Source organism: Temnothorax americanus, unplaced genomic scaffold (assembly GCF_048541705.1).
Source record: "Temnothorax americanus isolate GAGA-0224 unplaced genomic scaffold, ASM4854170v1 Scaffold22, whole genome shotgun sequence".
NCBI lineage: Eukaryota > Metazoa > Arthropoda > Insecta > Hymenoptera > Formicidae > Temnothorax > Temnothorax americanus.
The window spans coordinates 819,140-837,613 of record NW_027509360.1 but is presented as its reverse complement, the minus strand read 5'-3'; the positions used below and the strand labels follow the sequence as shown (position 1 = coordinate 837,613).

Here is an 18,474-nt window from a genome sequence, read left to right as displayed (position 1 = left end):
AATTGTACGAACGAACGCCGTCGTAACAAAAGAATGTTTTCATTGCAACAAAATGTACATAGCTCTTTTATATAGCGATGAGTAAGTACATGACGAAAGCATCTTCTAAAGAGGAAAAAAGGCAAGAAGAAAAAAGAATGCACGGATTGAAATAAAAAAAAAGAGAACGGAAACGACATGACGATAAAAATCTTTATCTGAGGAAAGAAAGAGGCAGAAATAAGAAAAAGAGAACAGAAACAATAACGAAACATAGCTGTCTAAAGAGGGATAGAAGCAGAAAGAAAAAAAGAACGCACAAATTAAAATTAAAAAAGGAGAACAGGAACCGTGACTATAGAAGTCTCTATCCGAGGAAAGAAAGAGGCGAAAATAAAAAAAAGATAATAGAAACAATAACAGAATACATCTAACTAAAGACGGAAAGAAGTAGAAAGAAAGAAAAAAGAATGGACAGATTAAAATAAAGAAAAAAGAATAGAGACAATAACGAAACATGTCTATATATAAAGAGAGAAAGAGGTAAAAAGAGAAAAATAATGGATTTTGAAATTAAAAAAAAAAAAAAAACAGGATAACGAAAGATATGAGATACACAATTATTGTGTCTTGACGATAGCTTCGTCCAATTCCAAAACTCGTGAACGAAGAGAGTTGAAAATTACATCGTTCTGAGATAACGCGACGTTCTGATAAGGCGACACGACGAGCACGAGGGCGACCGGGACACACAATAGGACGAGCTACTATTCTCTCGGAGTTCGGAATAGTCGCCGACGCGGTTCAGTATAACACTATATAACATGTGGATCGACGGTGTGTACGAACTGCGTCACTTGATGCATAGTCGAGAAAGACTGACAACGGAGTAATACGATGTAGCAAAATTATGCTCTCCGCCGAAGTGAAAGTACCTTCTTACTAGTAATCCTTTTTAGTCCAGATCGCTTTCGGCGAAGGATGACTCTCTAATGCAAGAAAGTTTCGCATAATTCTTCATGCGAGAACTTGTGTAAAACTTTTATAAACGTTAATCAATTAGGATTCAACAAATGCCTCATTTCTATATTCAATCTTATGCTCAACATGTGTGTGTGTGTGTGAATCGATATAAAGATCACTTAGGTTGATTTTGAGTTTGTTAGAATGACTTTTTATATAACAATCAATTGTCTATAAAATTTACTTGTGGTTGCTGTTAATTGTTCACAGAGTCCTATATGAATATATAAAGAATTTGATGTCAATTTTTACGTTTTTTTCTTGTGACTTTCTGGCGTTCAATATAATAATAGTTATATAACTTAATACGTTCTTTTAGTCTATAGCTGAAAAAGGTACACTTCATATTACATTTAAATATCAAGGGTGATGTATCGCATATCAGGTGTACAATTTAAAAGAAAAAAGCCACAAAGAATCTTCAAAAAAGCGGGCGAGTATGTAACATCGACTTCTCTTATCACTGACCCACGCGTTGTCGCGCAATTAATTTTAGTGTTCAGTTTTACAGTTTCTTAATCTGTTATTTGTATCGCGATATCATGAACCAGTGGCAACGTGATACTAGGCGAAAGGAAGTTGATCGACCGTAAGAAAATTCCAATGTAACGTTGGAGAAAGTCAACTAACGATACGCTTGCGTGCACTGTGCATTTTCGAAGCAAATATAAATTTCTGTTGACTCAATGTAAAAATGAGATCTACTCAAACGTGTTTAGCCTACGCCCGCAAAGCACGAGGTTACAAGAATGCAGTCGAAGCTTTTTAATCGTAATATCTCTCTTCTTAATCCGCTGATGCTGTGAGATGCCTCTTCTTATCGCCACGTGACCGCGTTTGAACTATATTACCTCCTAGCTGTTTTCGTTGAGCGTACCGACGACACCTAATAGATAAAGATACAAAAGAAGTTTTAAAAAGCATCTGTTCTCGCTGAGAAACAACGACGTGATGTTGAAAAATAACGACGCCTGCAGTTGTATTGCTTTTATTATTATTCCTTACGCATACCTGCGTCGCACTTAATTGTTTCGCCTTCCTAGAAATGAACTATCAAATATTCAGATTTACAATCGCAGTGTTGAGCAGTTTGCTTTATAAGATCAGCTCTCTACAAAAACGCAAAAGATATTTGGTGTACAACCTATTATTATATAGCGGTCGTACGCCGAATTGTCCCGGCTTGTTCTCTCCCTCGCGTGCCGCTCGTTACAATCGCGCGTCGCCGATACCGTGGACAGTACAATTAATTAACTTAAATGCGGCTTTTTATTTCAGATAGATCTAACACGATTTCTTTTCTCCTGGTTTCCCTTGCAAAAAAGGTATACTTTTTTGTCGTTTTGTGTGTCAGCTTCGACTTCAGGATTGCCGTTAGCGATAATCCCCAAGGAACCTAACAACGAAATATACATATATATGTATATGTATATTTAAATATGATATACATATATTATATAATTATATTATATATGTATTATATAATTATATTATATAATATACATATAAATAATATATAAACAATAAAACGTGATTCTCATATTGATATCTATCGTGATCGTCCGCTACGTTAATGCTTGCAACTCTGTTTCGCTTTCTTTTCTCCCGCTCTTTCTCTTGCGAATAAAACACCATTACCGCCGCTTCTACCACAAGAGATCTATCGTTAGCATATTTTCCACTTGTTATTCGGCACAGACCTTTTGTAAAGTGATCAATCCCTTTTCCCCTTGTTCACCTAAAAAGGATAGCGCTAAAGAAAAAAAAATGCAGTCAGGAACATACGCGGTTATAATGTAAGGATACTGCGAACACCAACTTTTAGGCATACAAAGATACTATTTCAGCTGTGTTCGTGGGAGATATCTCTTCTGTGATTAGATCTTCGATGATGCTCTTTATAGCTCGATTTGAAATTTATTATGACAGACACGCATTATGATACGCACACACACACACACACTTTCGCTCTTTCTCTCTCTTTCGCATTTACCTTGATAACTCATTTAACAAGCATACCGATAAATTATTCCGAATAGATTGCAGTAAATAATAAACGTAAATATACGTAATTTGGAATAGCTTTAGATATACGATATTGAGATTACGATTATACGCCACCGAACGATCGAACAGCCTGTACAGCCACATTTAGTTTTGTTTTTACAAAATACTTTGCGCGTGTGCCACGGTCTCGCTTAACTTATGCACCCAGTCTTCTTCAAGAACCATTACGTATTGTGTAAGTTTCTCTCGGTTGAATTATTAATCGATCAGATAGCGCAAAGCTTTCGTCATCGCTTTCGATGAATTGCCGCGCAAATCCGTCGAAACCTTAGCATATAATTCACGTTTATATATACCGATAATATACACGTAATATACCGATATATATATATATATATATATATATATATATATCGGTATATTATTCGGTATACTACCGTACTGCAAACTTTGCTCTCGTATGCCCTCGAAACGATTCTCTTGCAATGTTCTCGCGTAGTCTGTAATTCGATAATTTTAAATATTCAAAATAGTTCAATATTAACGTCTAAGCTTACGAACTTGACGGATCTCATTAAAACCTTAAAACGACCACAGTAAACAGTTCCTCAACTTAAAAAGAAAATTTATTAAATAATCCACGTAGAAAGCTCAGCATCCTCCTTGACATTTACAATTATGCTATTTCAAATGTTCGAGAGCCGGCGTGGTGTTTAAATACATGCTGTTGACTAAGTTGAGTTGATCACAGTAAAGTGTTTAAAACGATAAATAAGGATCCGCAAACGACAGATCTTGCACAAGACGCAGGTTACCTTGCTGAGAGTGACTCACCTACTTTGCCGTGTTACAAATTAGAAATATAAAATAGAGAAATAAATCGTTAATTTTTATGATCAAATAAAATGCTATAATTTCTTAATTGAACCGTTACTCCTACATCATTCCTTAAAAGTGGGCCGGCAGTTTTGCTCATTCTACTCTAAAATTAAAAAAAAAAAGGTAAAAAGCCGCGAATATCTTATTATACAAGTGTTTGCATCTCATCGAGAATTTTTTTTCGTCTAAATTAAGTCACTCGTTTCGCCGATCTCTTATTTCATACTTTTATACTTGTAAAATTTCACAGTTTCAACGTAAAACATATAATAGAAAATAACACAAAAATTACACTCAAACGCAAAGAAAATTATTCCAGGATGTTTGAAAGGCAATTTAGAGAAATTGTATTTATGCACTTTCTTCTCCATTTTACTTATGACGTGACGTAAAATAAAATAGTAGCATAATTCTACGTGCTTTGTTTATAAACACAAGAAAATTTGAAAGAACCTTGAGATGTGAATTCAATTAAATAAACTCGTTAAATATTAAAATTTGAATGAAACCTTTAAAATCTTTAATGCAAATTAAAAATTCTGCATTGTTCCTGTTTTTAATGGCAAAAATCTACATTTCAAACATCTTGCAGATATAACATCCAGGCATAAAAGACGAACGATTTCTTTCTCGATGCCGATGAGCGTTAAATATAACATCATGTAGAATATAATACGGCACCTCTTAGGACATAAGACATAACGATTACATACAACTTCTATATGATAGGATAAGAGAACCGGAATTTTTTAAGTCTCAGTTTCCTAATAAAATTAAAAAAAAGAAAGAAATAGTTTATTAGAGATAATTATCAGACAATAATATTAGATACAATATATACGTGCATTTCGTAATCAAATCGTTTTCGAAGTCTAGGCGAAAATCCATACTGAGTGACGCCAAAATAAGCTATCGGGCCATTACGTAAAATCTTTACAAATTCGAGTTGAGGAACTATATCATCGCTCTTCATGATGCATAAAATAGCACTGCACATTTCACGATAGTTTTTTTTACTCCATCGTATACCAAGCATTGATTTACCTTCCGATGTCGCTCTTGCAGTATTAAAATCGCGTATGTAATCTGGCTGAAGAAACGAATACATTGAACGCATTTTTCCAACCTTCAATATGTCAGACGACGCTCTCTTACTATACAGAACCGTATAAATTATTATGAGTGGCTGCCTAATTTAATTTCTTCTTCGTGTGGTGGAAATTTAATTGTAAATCTTAATGGCCTTTTCGAGGTAGTTGATACGAGAGCGCTTTGGCGCTTTGTTGACGTGTTCCAGGCCAAGCCAAGGCCTGTGTGGTGATGTGCCTGCGTTTAAAAGTGGATAAACTAGAAAATTTATTCTTCACTAGCATTGGGTCTGCAGTACACTATATATCGAATATAGTAGTCATGCGATTCTACGCTCGTTTACGTTATACATTCGAAAAGGAAAGATAAATGGGTGTTTTTTTTCTACTTACTCTGACTGGTATATCTGGGAAGGAAATCCTCAATTTTGATACAAGATTCCGGCGAGTCGATAATGAACTGTGGCTTCCCCATTGTCACCACCGCGAACTTAAACTTCAAAGTTTTTTTATGAATTCTCATAAAAGATCAAAAAAAGATTAACTAAGGATGCCTACCTTTTCGAATTCTTTCTCCTGGACCCCTAATTTCTTTAACAACCTGTCCTTCATTTTGGGAAAAGGTTCGCCCTACAAACACGACGATTATTGATATCTCATGTGTTACATTACGCGTGGATTTAAATTCGAAACATCACTCACGTGCTTGATCTTGAAGAAGAAGGGTATACCGAACGTTGAGAAAACCTCTTTGTGAAAATGCGCAACAGGAACTAGCATTTCGCCCTCTGCTAGATTCACTTCGTCAACCGGTATTTCTTCTATCCTATACAACTTGGTGCCTGATGTGTTTAAGTGATCTAATGGTGTATCGTCCACGGGGCCGGGTGACAGCTTGTTGCAAGTCATTTCTAATATCCTCAGTTTCCCCGATCCGTTTTCCGATAATTCTACCTGCTTCTTAGCCTCCTCGAGTAAATTAGCAACAGTGCCGTTTTTATTCGGGTAAAGAATCATCTCCTTCTCCTCCTTAAGTGACGGCCCTACCCATATGCACTTGAACTGTTTCTTGTTTTCTAGCTCGTTCACCCTAATACTGAGCTGCTGATAAAATAATTTCTTTACTTTCGTTTTGCAGTACGCAACCAATTCTTTGAGCGTGCCGTCAAATGTACACTTTAAAGGATGGCCGGGAGAATCTTTGTAACTGCAAACAGAATCTCGGAATATAACCCTTTCTCCCAAAGCACTTTAAAATAACTTTTAATGTAACATTATTAGTACAAAGAAGTAGGAATATCAATTCTTACTTTTGACACTTAAAGAATTGTAAAAGATACGGATCTGTGCCGACTCGTTGCGCTACAGCCTTTGCCATTTGATCATATGTCATTCTTAACGAAAGTTCCATTGTAAAACCTGGGTCGTTCGGAATCAGTTTATCACAAAACGTTACTTCTACCCTATAGAATAGATCTCTGAAATGCAAATCGCGTTAAATTAGCAAGCGTCTTGCAACATTATAGATATTCAAAGATAGGATTCTCAAGATACATTGACAAAAAAGAGATGAAAGTGTTAGAGCGTTTACTTGTTACTTACTTAAAATATTCTCGACACGTTGGAAGTTCGTACATTTCATTGTCTCCTTCCTTTTGAAATACGATGATGTCACCGTCCATTAATTCCTCCAGAACTTTTTCCAAAGGCTCCGATAGGTTGTCTATTTTCTCGACTAAATTTGGTTTAATTTCTTCATATAAAGCGAGTTCTGTGTCTGGTGGAAATCCGGCACGTTCATTTAAAATTGGTATAAGCTCCTCTGTAAAATTCATTATATTTATATGTATTAGATTTTTTAAATTACACTCAATATTCTCTCTAGTATATCAATATTTAAATACATACATATATTATTAACATTTCAACTTACGGACTTTAGCTACAACAGGCATATAATGATGACCGCAGTAATGAATCTTCTTATTTTTGGGATCGTAGAGTTTAAAAAAGAGTAAAACATCAGTGTCCTTGTCGAAAGGCGGTAACGCTGTCATGTCAGAGTCTGGAGGTACAAGTTCAACAAATACGTTCCACGGATTGTGATTTTCCGCGCAGTCGATGATAGGCTTTTGAAGATCAGCATCCGGCTCGATTAACGTAGGTCTACAGGTTTGATTTGAACGTGTACTGAAGGGCCAAATGCGAATCTGTTCTATAGGATATTTCTGTAGAATAAATTTGATAATATTAAACACTTTAACTATCTCCTTACCATTTTTCTAAAACATTGGAAATAAGAGCTGTTTTCAAAATTAATTTTTCAATATCATTTGCCATATTTTATTTCGCAAAGAAATAAAATGTTTTCTCTATTATTTCCCGTTTTTACACATCAAACAGGAAATACTAACGTCGTAATCTTTTCAAGTTTTATTACCTACCGTAATGGAAATATAGTCTAATAAAACACCGTATAGCCCATAATAGCACGAAAAAAAAAACGATATAATGGTATTAGATATTACATCAGTATCGATTTACTTTGTAAATAAATTCTGATGTACATGTATAAGCACAAAATCAATCAAATTTAAGTAATATAACGACGTTTCGGAAGAAATACCGAACGCGCAATTTGTCAAACTCACTTACCAGACTATCACTCAGCAGCTCGAGAAACTCGTGCACAGTGGCCTGCTTACGTACGCGAAATACACGATATAAAGCGTGCTCTGGATCGTAGAGATCATTTCCTTGGTGACCGTCAAAGCTATCCTCGAGAAGGACATTGACGGTCATGTACAAGTATGCTTCCGTTCTCTCCTTTCTTCTTATTTGTTCCAGCCTCTTCTCCTCTTGCAGCCTCTCCACCAGCTAGACCAACAAAATTAAAATTATCCACGTGTGTACTCATTTCGTTCTCATTAATCATTTTTCCTCGACTCTTTTCAATTTATGTGATTTTGAACTGTCTTTTTCCTTTTAGAAAAAGATCATTTCTCTCATTATCATGCTTTTGAGATTCGAGAACAGATCGTATTCGAAACATCAAAAGAATGACGGTACATTTTCCATTTTTGTAATTTTAATTTTGTTCATCTGCCGCTATATCGACTACCAAGTCAAACAATTACACAATGAAAATTATTTGGCGGTGAGTGATGGTTCCCAGTTATCTCTTCCTGGCTAATAAATACAAGCACACAGTAAATATATAAGTATTAGTAATTAAAGGTAATAACTTGATAACACAAATATGTATAGTGTACAAATACGACGATATGTAAATTCTATAATAATCTTACTTTAATTATATAATGTGTGTTGCCATTTCTCAAGAATACCCAAAAAGGTAATCGTCCGAGTACAGAAATAATTAATAAATCTTGGCGAAACAACAAAGTACCTTAACCATTGTGTACATGCATATATAAAATATACATCTATTAAAATGCTATGTAACCACCACCCATGCCAAATAATTATAACAATGTAATGTGTAACTATAGTAGTGTGGAGATGCTTTGTAACTTGGATTTATGTCTATTACTCGAATCGTATAAGATAGATAAGAATAGCGGTAAAAATAAATAAAATTAACGCGATTTCCGCCTGTGAAATTTTCTAGTATTCAACAATTTATTCGTTATCCTTTTTTTCTTTATTTTTATATATAAAATAGTGATATAGCATTTAAAGGTATTTCTCACGATTAAAGCTATTATAAAGTATTTACTCTATCGATGATATTTTAGCGTTCTTTCATCTCTTTTTCTCTCTCTCTCTTTCTCTCTCTCCCTAATTATTTATATGTAACAACAAATAAATAGATAGTATCTGTCAATGATCATAATTACTATTAACATGGAGAGAATTTTATGAATCAACGACTTGCTCAAGTGATTGCATTCTCTGTTGAAACACGAAGTTCTTACTTTACTCATTATTGTATCGACTTTAAATATTAGTTGATGAAAACTGCGAGGGTGAGTAATATAAATCACATTATGTCTCACTCACTAAACAATCCAGTTAAATAGCAAACACGCTAAAGAAGACATTTCAAGGAAGCTGATGTTTCTGACACAAGTACTACTTATCGATTATCTCTTCTCTTTCTCGTATGTATTGCAAGAGCTAACAGAACCTTGTTAGCTCGAATCGATACTTAGTATATTCTCACTAATAACTGTTGTTTTTTGTTTTTCCCTAATTCTCTTACACAATTATTCACACATATCCAATCTTTTCTTGAGATATGTTTGTTCATTTTTCATTCACGATTTCGATATACTACAATACAATGATTAAATTTGTTATATAGTATTATACAATGTTTGTTACAATAAACATTCCCAAAATAATCCTAAGGCTCATCACGATATTAGTCTGACGATCAGACTTGAAGTTTATCCAATCCTGGATAAAGTATTTCCGATAAAAGTGACAAAAATGCAACACGCACATTAATCATGGATCTTTCTCTTTAATTCCTTGCGTTATTGATATAAAATTATGAATAAGACAATAAATAAAAAAATCACATGATTCTCATATATGCCTCGAGCGCCCGTACCGAAAGAATCCTCTGTCAAAAAAATGTCCTTGTCAATATATAAAACAAATCTCTATATAACATGATTATATAGTTTCATTCATGTACATACAAATATACATGTGATGAGATGTATCATCTTTCGTATCTTTCCCGATGTTAAGCGATTCACCTTTACTTCGAAGCATATTCGATTACACCAAAAAATAAAATCTGATAATGAGCGTCTAAATACTTTGTACCCAAGTATTACACAAGTATTATACTATTCTGAATCCAACATTGTACTTAGAAATGTATATGACTTATATAATGTTAACATTTACCGGTATAGCAGCTTAAAGCTGATATCAATGTAAAATCTCTGTTAAGAAAATTCAAAACAAAGTTAGTAACAACTGCTCGAAAACGAATATTTTCATTAAATAAACTTTCTAATTTGTACACACATATACAATCTCAAAAATTAAACTAGCAATGTGTGGTAGCCAAAATATCGCAACGAGGACCAAAAATCGCCTCGACTTTTTTCTCATTATGTATATATAATTACAATGTGTGATGTGCGAACCTGACAATTCTATGCTATGAACAAGCTTGTAGTAGCTCAATATAACATCGAAACTTCGGGAAGAGTTTGATCGAGAAGCAACGTAAGCAATTTACAAATTCCTTACACCTATTTCTCCGTCAGCATTTATCGGTTAAAAATCATGAATATAGAGATTTGGATTTCGAGGATTTTGAGTGCACGGACGAAGAGTCGCCGTCTCTGTATGAGAGTCTTTAATTGAGTCAGTCGCGTCTTTGTCACGTTCAAGGTCGCTCAACTCCTGGGAAAGTTCTCTTTGAAGGACGTTTCTGACCTCTTGAGGTATATCCTCTTCCTTGACCTCTTGCAAGACGTTTTCCAGCTCTGAATTTCTTATGTAAACCAACATATAAGCGTTAGTGCAATGTTTCACAGCCATAGACATGTCCTCGTCTTGACCACCGTAGTTGTGTTCGATAGCTTCCTGCTTTGTACATCGTGAGACAACATCGTCGTCGAACTTACACCACTGCCACAGAACAGATCAAAATGTTTCAGGAAGATGTTGCAACATAGTAATATAATTTAAAGTTAAATCATAAATTTTTATTAAAATGTACAAAGAAAATACTATATGATTATTCTACATAATTTAAATTATATTCCTTTTTGAACTCAATCTTTCTGAACTTTATTACAAGTATGAATACATATAAAAATAAATGCAAAAAATATACCGAGGACAAATCAATTTAGTTCGCTTACAATGTAAAGACAGATTTGCGATAATTGTTATATCCGTAGTAAAGAGATCACATATATCGAGAATGTAAAGGATTTATGAATTAATATATACTTAATTCACATGCGATATTAACATTAAATATTAACATCAAATCTTTTACCTACCTTGCCATCACCAGCGGGATTAATAAATACAACATAATGTCCTCCATGGTTATCGCCACTATGAACCAGAACAGCATGCAATGTGTAATCCGCACTTGTTGCTTCTTTGTTTTGCAAGTATTTGCCGAGACTAATTTTTTCATAAAACTCGAACCTTTAAAAATAAATTTGCACAATTACTTATATGTTAAAAAATAAAATATTTTTATTTTTATCTTTACATAAATTTGTACTTTTTTGCCGTAAATAAAACAATTATGTTATAATTGTTGTGAAGTAAAGCGAATTAATAGATTTCAGTTCTTTACCTGTCATTAAATTTGACTGAACAGTCTGTAACTGGGTCATACTGAAAACGCATTAGATGTAGATGTAAAACGGGTGGAAAGGACGAAAAGATGACGCCTTTTTCCGCTTCTTGTAATCCATGCTCTCCCGCATCGTATTTATTATCGCCATCGAGACTTTCCGTACTCACATAATCGCTAAAAGACTCGTAAACTGAAATACAAAAAAATCTATTAGTTCCCTCCTACTCAAATGTCATAGATAAAAACATGACAATGATCAATCTTGATACTTACTGTTCTTCTTGCCTTTTATATTTAACTGTATGTCGTAAAATGTTTCAACTCTTGTGGATTTATAGTCTATATTTTTACACTTGATAAAAGAGACCATTTTTCCCTCAAACAATTTTGGCACTGTACCTTCCACGCATGTTCCCTTCATTTTGCTCTCCAGCTTATCTAATAGCTAAATTTTCACAAAATTAGTTTATATATACGCATATATATGTTAAAAATGCAATAGACAATGTATAACATAATATACACAAGTTTATTAACAAAGTGCATAATATATTTACCACTCGTAGAAATTCCTGCACATCATGCTGCATGAAAGAATCCAGCGTCTCCCAACCAAAACTTTTAGTTAATTTCTTTGTACCGACAGGCTTGTCGGAAAACTGTAACTCATGAAAAACCCTTTGCAAGGCTAGTGCAACACTCTTACTCGAATCATCACTCTCTGTTGGCATTTTATATACTGCCTTTCGTAACTAAAAAAAAAACGAACAAGAATAAAGTAATAAAGAAAGTGTCACATAATTTATCAAAAATGTCTCCCTTCACCAACCTGATTTGTAAAGTAGAGAGTTTGCAGTAAAGAATTCATGTAACATGTAGCACCCTGATTTTTCAAGCCTACATATCCCGTGTGTTTTTTACTGTCCCAACTGACTCCATGAGGTGCATCAGCTACTACATGAACCTAAATTAGAACAAAAATTACAAGAATTTAATATAAATATGCAATATGAATATCCTATGGAATTAACTGTGCTTTTTAACACACTGACTACTACATGGTTATTCATATCGCGTCACTCAATTTCAAGAAAAACTCCCACAAAGCAAAACACGTTTTCTTATAAATAAAAAATTGTACGAGAATATTTTAACTTAAAATAATACTTTAGGGCAATTATTGTTCGTACATATAGCAGTCGATGTGTCAATTCAGTCGAAATTCAGTTTAAGAAAGCGCCTACATCTTGTTAAATCAAGAAACATTTTGTTAGATATTTGTAAATATATTTAAAAATTATATAAACTGCGTAAACATGTAATCATAATTACAAAATTTCAAAAAAGTGAAATTACATTGATTTAACGATAACTAGAATAATAAACTGATGAAACTAAATAGAATGAGAAATATTTACAAAAAATCACAATGCTATTAAAAATGTTAGTTGCTTAATAAAGGTAGGTTTGACAAACCTCAAGCGTGATTGAATCATCTTTTATGAAACCTCTATCAGGATCTAAAACATCCTGCCACGTCATAAAATGACTAAAGCCCCAGTCATTCTCTTTACTGTAGAAGAGGTGTTGAATTTCTATAAAAATATGATACATTATTGAAAAATATATCTGTATTACTCTGAAATTAAAATTAAAAACTGGCCAATGTACAACAAATTAAAGAAGAACGGAACGACATTTACTTCTGCTAAACAGTTCTTGTCCTTCTTTGCAAGAAAGAAGACGCAGCTCAGCAACAGCGTAACAACTCCAAGATGTAGATTCACTCTCTCCGTTACACTGAAGGAAAAATCCAAGAGATCGCTGTGGCTGTCTCTCCTGTGTCTGACTCGATCGTGGCATCACCATTATTTTCCATGGTAAATTGCGAACGTAACACGCAGGGGACAACTGTGAGTCCTTCATCTTAGATATATTCTCAACGGTATATCGAAAAGTAGCCTCCGATCTAGCCTCATCTAATATAGACGAAAAGAGGAATGTAGAACGTATAGATGTGATATAAAGATAAAAAATAATAAATATCTACATAAAAATAACTCAAATAGGTAAAAATAAAATTAAGGCTATTCGAAAAGCACAAAATTCTTAAATTTTTCTATAATATATAACAAGAAGAAAGAAAATATAAGTTATATATATCTAGATATATCAGTTATATAAAAATAAAAAAAATTATTTATATTGTAAGATAATCTTTAAATTATAAAGCAACTTAAACAAAGAACACGGTATATAACAGGGAATCATCATACCTTCCTCCATTTCTTGATCCTGAACTATACATGCTAATTCTGGTTCACCATTTATAGGACGGTTGTCAGTTCCGTCTCCCCCACCATCATTTGGGGTTTCTACAAAAGTTAATGTTTATTTTTTAATAGTCAAACGTATAAAGCTAACAAACGTTCAAAAATAGAAAAAGACTCGCATACAAAATAATGAAAATCAGAAGTTATAGTTCGCAATCTGGATTCAACGAACGATAAATACCTATGCAATTTTATTAAATAATTTACAACATAAATATGCCACTTTTATATCTATCAAGTTATACATAAAAAATACAAGTATCACATTTTTGTACAAATAACTGCAATATTAATTTAATATCGATGTGGAACAATTGGTTTACCTAAAGCGACAGGGCAATTCTGAAAGATTTTTTGTATAAGAACATGAAAATTACAATTTATGGAATGACACCTCATGTGGAATGTTTCAGTGGCAAATAATAATTACAATATGATTGGGGGGTGGAGGGGGAATACAAAGAAAAGACAAACGAATTGATCACCAGACGAAGATTATGAAGTTATAGGTTAATATTTGCACTTCGCAGCCGCACTAAGTACATATTTGTCTCGCTCTAAATTCAAATATTATATAAAAATGCAAAAATTCGCCAAGGTATCGCCAATTACTACATATACCGCGGAAAAGACTAATCAAATAGCGACTATTCGCTCGACAGCTGTACGTAGTACAATAATCTTTATCAACGGTGATTACATTTATATATCCACGAAAATTTCCGATAATGAAACTGTGACGTAATGTCTCGTTCTATATTATCTATCTAAAATCAGATATATTCGATTTGCCGGTACATGTAGTATCCAAGATTCGCTTTTGTGGCATCTCGCATTCTTACGCAAAAGAACGCCACTTCCCAAATAGAATTAAATACGAGGGAAATTCGACAAGTTTCGAGTGTGCGGAACAAAATAATAAATGTAATATATAGCACGATTTGTGCACAATAACATATATAATGCGGACGACAGTTTGTCCATAGAGAATAATTTATAAAAGTCGCGCTGGTCGCACGACCTTTATCGCGGTCGTAAAAAAAGGTGTTTATAAATTTTCTCGACTTGTGTACGTAAACATATATTTTTTGCAATTACTTTCTAATATTCGACGTCGGTAACGCGAATCTCGTTTTTGCGCATATAAATTCAAGTGGAACAAAAGTCGGACAAATCGCTGGTCGCGCGAATCAACATCCGTGGAAATCAAATCGCGAGTGCTGACAGGGGGCAACGGTAACGCGCGAAATGAATTTGCACATAGATCGTTTCCGTACAACAATATTACGGATGCGCGCAAGAAGTTTTGTCCTTCTCCAAAAATAAAAACGACTCCGCGAACATACGGTTACCGTCGGCCGGAAAAAAGGAAAGAAAATTCGAAGAAAGTTGGCGAGAAGCGCCGCGACAAAGAGCTCCTCTCACTCCTCTCTCTCTCTCTCTCTCTCTCCTCTCCCCCCTTGAAAGCACTCGCACTTACGTTCGCAGCGAGGCAAGATGCGAGAGAGATAGATATATATATATATATATACACATTATGTTATATACATAGCTATGTGTATATATAGCTAAATTTATATATATATAGCTAAATAGCTAGAAAAGTAGGATACGAATAAAGAAACAGACAAATAGACGCACAGACACAGACAGATTTCAGAGATAGATCGTGCAATAGATAGCGCACTCACCCTCCTGCGTGTCCATCTCCTCGACCTCGTTAACCTGAACAGGCGCGAGGCTGAGCTGCTTGAGGTTCTCCTGGTCGTTTACGTGGTTCATCGCGAAGCCGATGTTGATGGTCGTCTTGATGGCGCCGGGTACCTCGGTGACGGCCTCCGCCGTCGAGGTTACGTTGTCCGCGTTGATCAGCGCCCGCTGCTGCTCCTGCCGATCGTTGCCCGCCGCTGGCTGCGCGGTCGCAAACGGCACGCGATTCCGGCTAGGAGGTGGTGTCGTCGTCGTCGTTTTGCCCAACTTCTCGACCTGCGCCAATCTGCGACCGTTTCGATCCTGTTGCGAGAGTTGTCGCTGCGGCGATCGCCGCAACTGCTCCTGCTGCTGTTCCGTTTCCACGATCACCCGGCTACCGTCGAAGCCCACGTCGCCACCGGGACTCGACAACGACGTCGCTTTACCGGACTCCGTCGATAGATGTTTGCTCGCAGTTCGCCCAATTTCTGCGGCCATCAAGTGCCCCCACTCGCACGGGGGACGCCCACAGCATATATTCCACCCTCGTGTTATTATAAATCGCTGGATACGCGACTCCGCGAGTACACCGTGTTTCTACACGGTTTACACGATTACTCCCCTTGACGCGCGCCTCCCCGTAGTGTCCCGTAGAGCCGCAAAGGTTCCCGTAGCCACGGCTACGATCGCGGCTATCTTCGCGACGGTGGCGGACTGGCGGTGGCGAGAGAGACCACGACGGCGACCTCGTCCGTGACGATGTCCGCGGCGGTGGTGGTTGTGTGGTGCTGGTGCTGGTGCTGCTGCTGCTGTCCACCGCTGATGGTGTTGGTGACGTCGGTGACGGTGTTAGTGGTGGCGGCGGCAGCGACGGTCGTCTCGCCTCCCGTTCCGGCGCGGCGCCTCGCGCACCGACCTCCACCTCCGCCTCCGCCTCCCCCCTTCCTCCTCCCGCGCACGGCCCGATCCGCGAAAAACTGTTTTTCCGCTGCGCGCTTTTACCGGCGCTCAGCGACGAGTCGACGACGCGATCACCGACGACTACGTTGACGACGATGCGCGAGAACGACGATCGCGTACGACGTTGACAACGTTGCTCCCGTTACTCACTTCGCGTTCTTTCTCTCCCTTTCTCACTCTCTCTCTCTCTCTCTCGCTCACTCTCTTTCGCTCTTTCTCCCTCTCTCTCGCTCTTCCTCTCTCTCTACGTAGCTGCTCGTCGCCGCCACGGATCGGGTTCACCGCTGATTCTCGATCGACTCAACCGCGACTTCCGGCTGCGTCTGCGAGCGAACCCACCTGTGTCGACTGTCGTCAGTGTCGTCCACGCAGCGGATTCTCCTACCCTCCCTCCCTATCTTTATCTATATCTCTCTCTCTCTCTCTCTTTGTGAAGCCGGACGTTACTCGAACAACGCGTACGAATGCGCGCGGGCCGATCCCGTACGTCGCGATCGGTCGCTCACGGATCTCTCTCCGTCACGCGAAAATAAACAAAATGGCGGGCGAGTGCGGCGTGCGGCGGCTCGGTTGCGCGGTCGCGCACGTATGTACATACATATGTATGTATACCAGCGCGACTCACCTCACGCGCGTACACGTACGTACTACGTACCGCATGCGCATGTGCGCGCTCGCGCGCGCGAGCGACGTTCTCCGCGATCAAGCCAACGTCGTGTAGACGGTCCACTCGATGCAACGCGGTGGACCGAGCCGAAATGGCCAAAATAATGGCCGCGTTCAGCAGTGAGCAGACACAACTGTTGAGTTCGTCTTCGCAACACTCTGCGTTGCGTGGTTGGTTCTAAAAGTAAGGGCCACGCACGTTCGACTGCTACTGAGCGGCTTGGTCTGCCGAACGCGCCCATTTCGCGCGCTTGAGATAACTTTCAAATTTTCACCATTCCGTTTCGCGGTTAAACTAGTAATTGTAAATCAATTAAAATTTAACTAAAAATTAATTAGGACGCAAATTAAAAATCAATTTTATACATGGTGAAATATTAAAAATTTATTTATATATTTAAATTAAATTTTTATAATGAATTAGGATTAGATACCTATTCTATAAGGGTTACTCCGGACTCCGACTTATTTTTTTCCCTAATCTAGACTTTCTTCTCATATGTCAGACAATTAAAAGAAATTGATAATTCTACCCATATTAATGAAATATCGCGAGTATTACTTCACAAATTAATCGGTCGCCCCAAAAATCTACGATAATTTGTTTCAATTTGGATCGATAACAATTAAATAATAAATCTCGATCGTAAGGGGATCTTAAAGCCGTCTGTAATACCGGCTTTTTTTCTTAGCGCTAATCTTTTATACGTGGCTTTATAGAAATGCAAAATTCTTGTCTAGAATTTAAGTACGCGTCAAAATCTAGGTCACGGTGGTCGACGTTATATCGAAAACGAGAAAAAATTGCACTTTTGCAATTTTCACCTTGTTTCAAGATACACAATCGACCCCCAGAATTAGAAATGTTGACATTACCGACGTCGAGGAAGTTCAGCCTTCACAGGCATCAAGATACACGTTGATCGAATTGCATGTATATATATACGCCTTCATTAATTAAAAGCGAGTAGCGAGCGCCGGCACGAAACAATCGATTTACTTCGACGTGTGACGCAAACAAGATTTGCATGATTTCTCGCTTCAATATGGCGGCAATAAGAAAACTATACGAGAAACGGAAATTCTTGGGCGATCTCAATGAGAATTTTCTCCTTCGACACAGCCGAGATGCATATATCCGGCAGGAGAAAAACGTCAATGTTTATTCACAAATGCATGATCGCCGCATGGATAATCGCTGATTTATTTTCTTCGTGCACGGGTGAGAAAAGAGGAGGAGGGGAAGGTGTTCGCGAGTCGTAGATGAGAAGATAAAAAGCTCGGGTAGATGAGCGTAGATGAGCCCCAAAGCCCAAGATCCCGACCGCATCGTTAGCATGTATCGCAGTGATCGCGTTATTGTTTCTCCTTCTCTCTTCTCGATTGAGCTGCGTCCGGGTCGCGCCGCCGACAAGGCGGAGCGCACTAGGTGCACCCGTTCGTTCGCGGCCGGGCGGGAAAATTCAAAATGCTCGAAGTCGACCGGGGAGACGGATATTCGGACAGGGGAGGAAATTGCGGATTACCTCGACGTCGA

The 18,474-nt window shown here is 37.2% G+C and overlaps 1 protein-coding gene across 2 annotated transcripts; it reads right to left on the bottom strand.

Annotated features, from left to right (window-relative positions):
- Window positions 1–1,974: 1,974 nt before the first annotated feature.
- Window positions 1,975–16,803, bottom strand: Usp7 (Ubiquitin-specific protease 7). 2 transcript variants are annotated; one of them, XM_077407319.1, is made up of 18 exons: window positions 15,311–16,803; window positions 13,563–13,661; window positions 12,990–13,265; window positions 12,763–12,881; window positions 12,116–12,250; window positions 11,844–12,038; window positions 11,560–11,731; window positions 11,284–11,476; window positions 10,976–11,129; window positions 10,401–10,595; window positions 7,632–7,853; window positions 6,910–7,204; window positions 6,579–6,798; window positions 6,287–6,454; window positions 5,679–6,183; window positions 5,535–5,606; window positions 5,370–5,472; window positions 1,975–5,214 (listed from the first exon to the last, which is right to left on the bottom strand). In XM_077407319.1, exons 1-18 carry the CDS (start codon window positions 15,807–15,809, stop codon window positions 5,111–5,113), a joined length of 3,726 nt encoding a protein of 1,241 aa, XP_077263445.1. In that variant the 5' UTR covers window positions 15,810–16,803; the 3' UTR covers window positions 1,975–5,110. The 2 variants fall into 2 exon arrangements, with proteins under 2 accessions (XP_077263445.1, XP_077263446.1); XM_077407320.1 differs by having other exon boundaries at window positions 5,370–5,466.
- Window positions 16,804–18,474: the final 1,671 nt, after the last annotated feature.

Excerpts from the sequence above, each read along its gene's own strand:
- Usp7 (XM_077407319.1), bottom strand. The coding sequence starts at position 15,809 with ATGGCCGCAGAAATTGGGCGAACTGCGAGCAAACATCTATCGACGGAG. Across the intron at positions 11,732-11,843 it reads TGCAGGAATTTCTACGAGTG|CTATTAGATAAGCTGGAGAG; the intron begins GTAAATATATTA and ends GTGAAAATTTAG. Across the intron at positions 10,596-10,975 it reads ATCCCGCTGGTGATGGCAAG|TGGTGTAAGTTCGACGACGA; the intron begins GTAGGTAAAAGA and ends GTTCTGTGGCAG.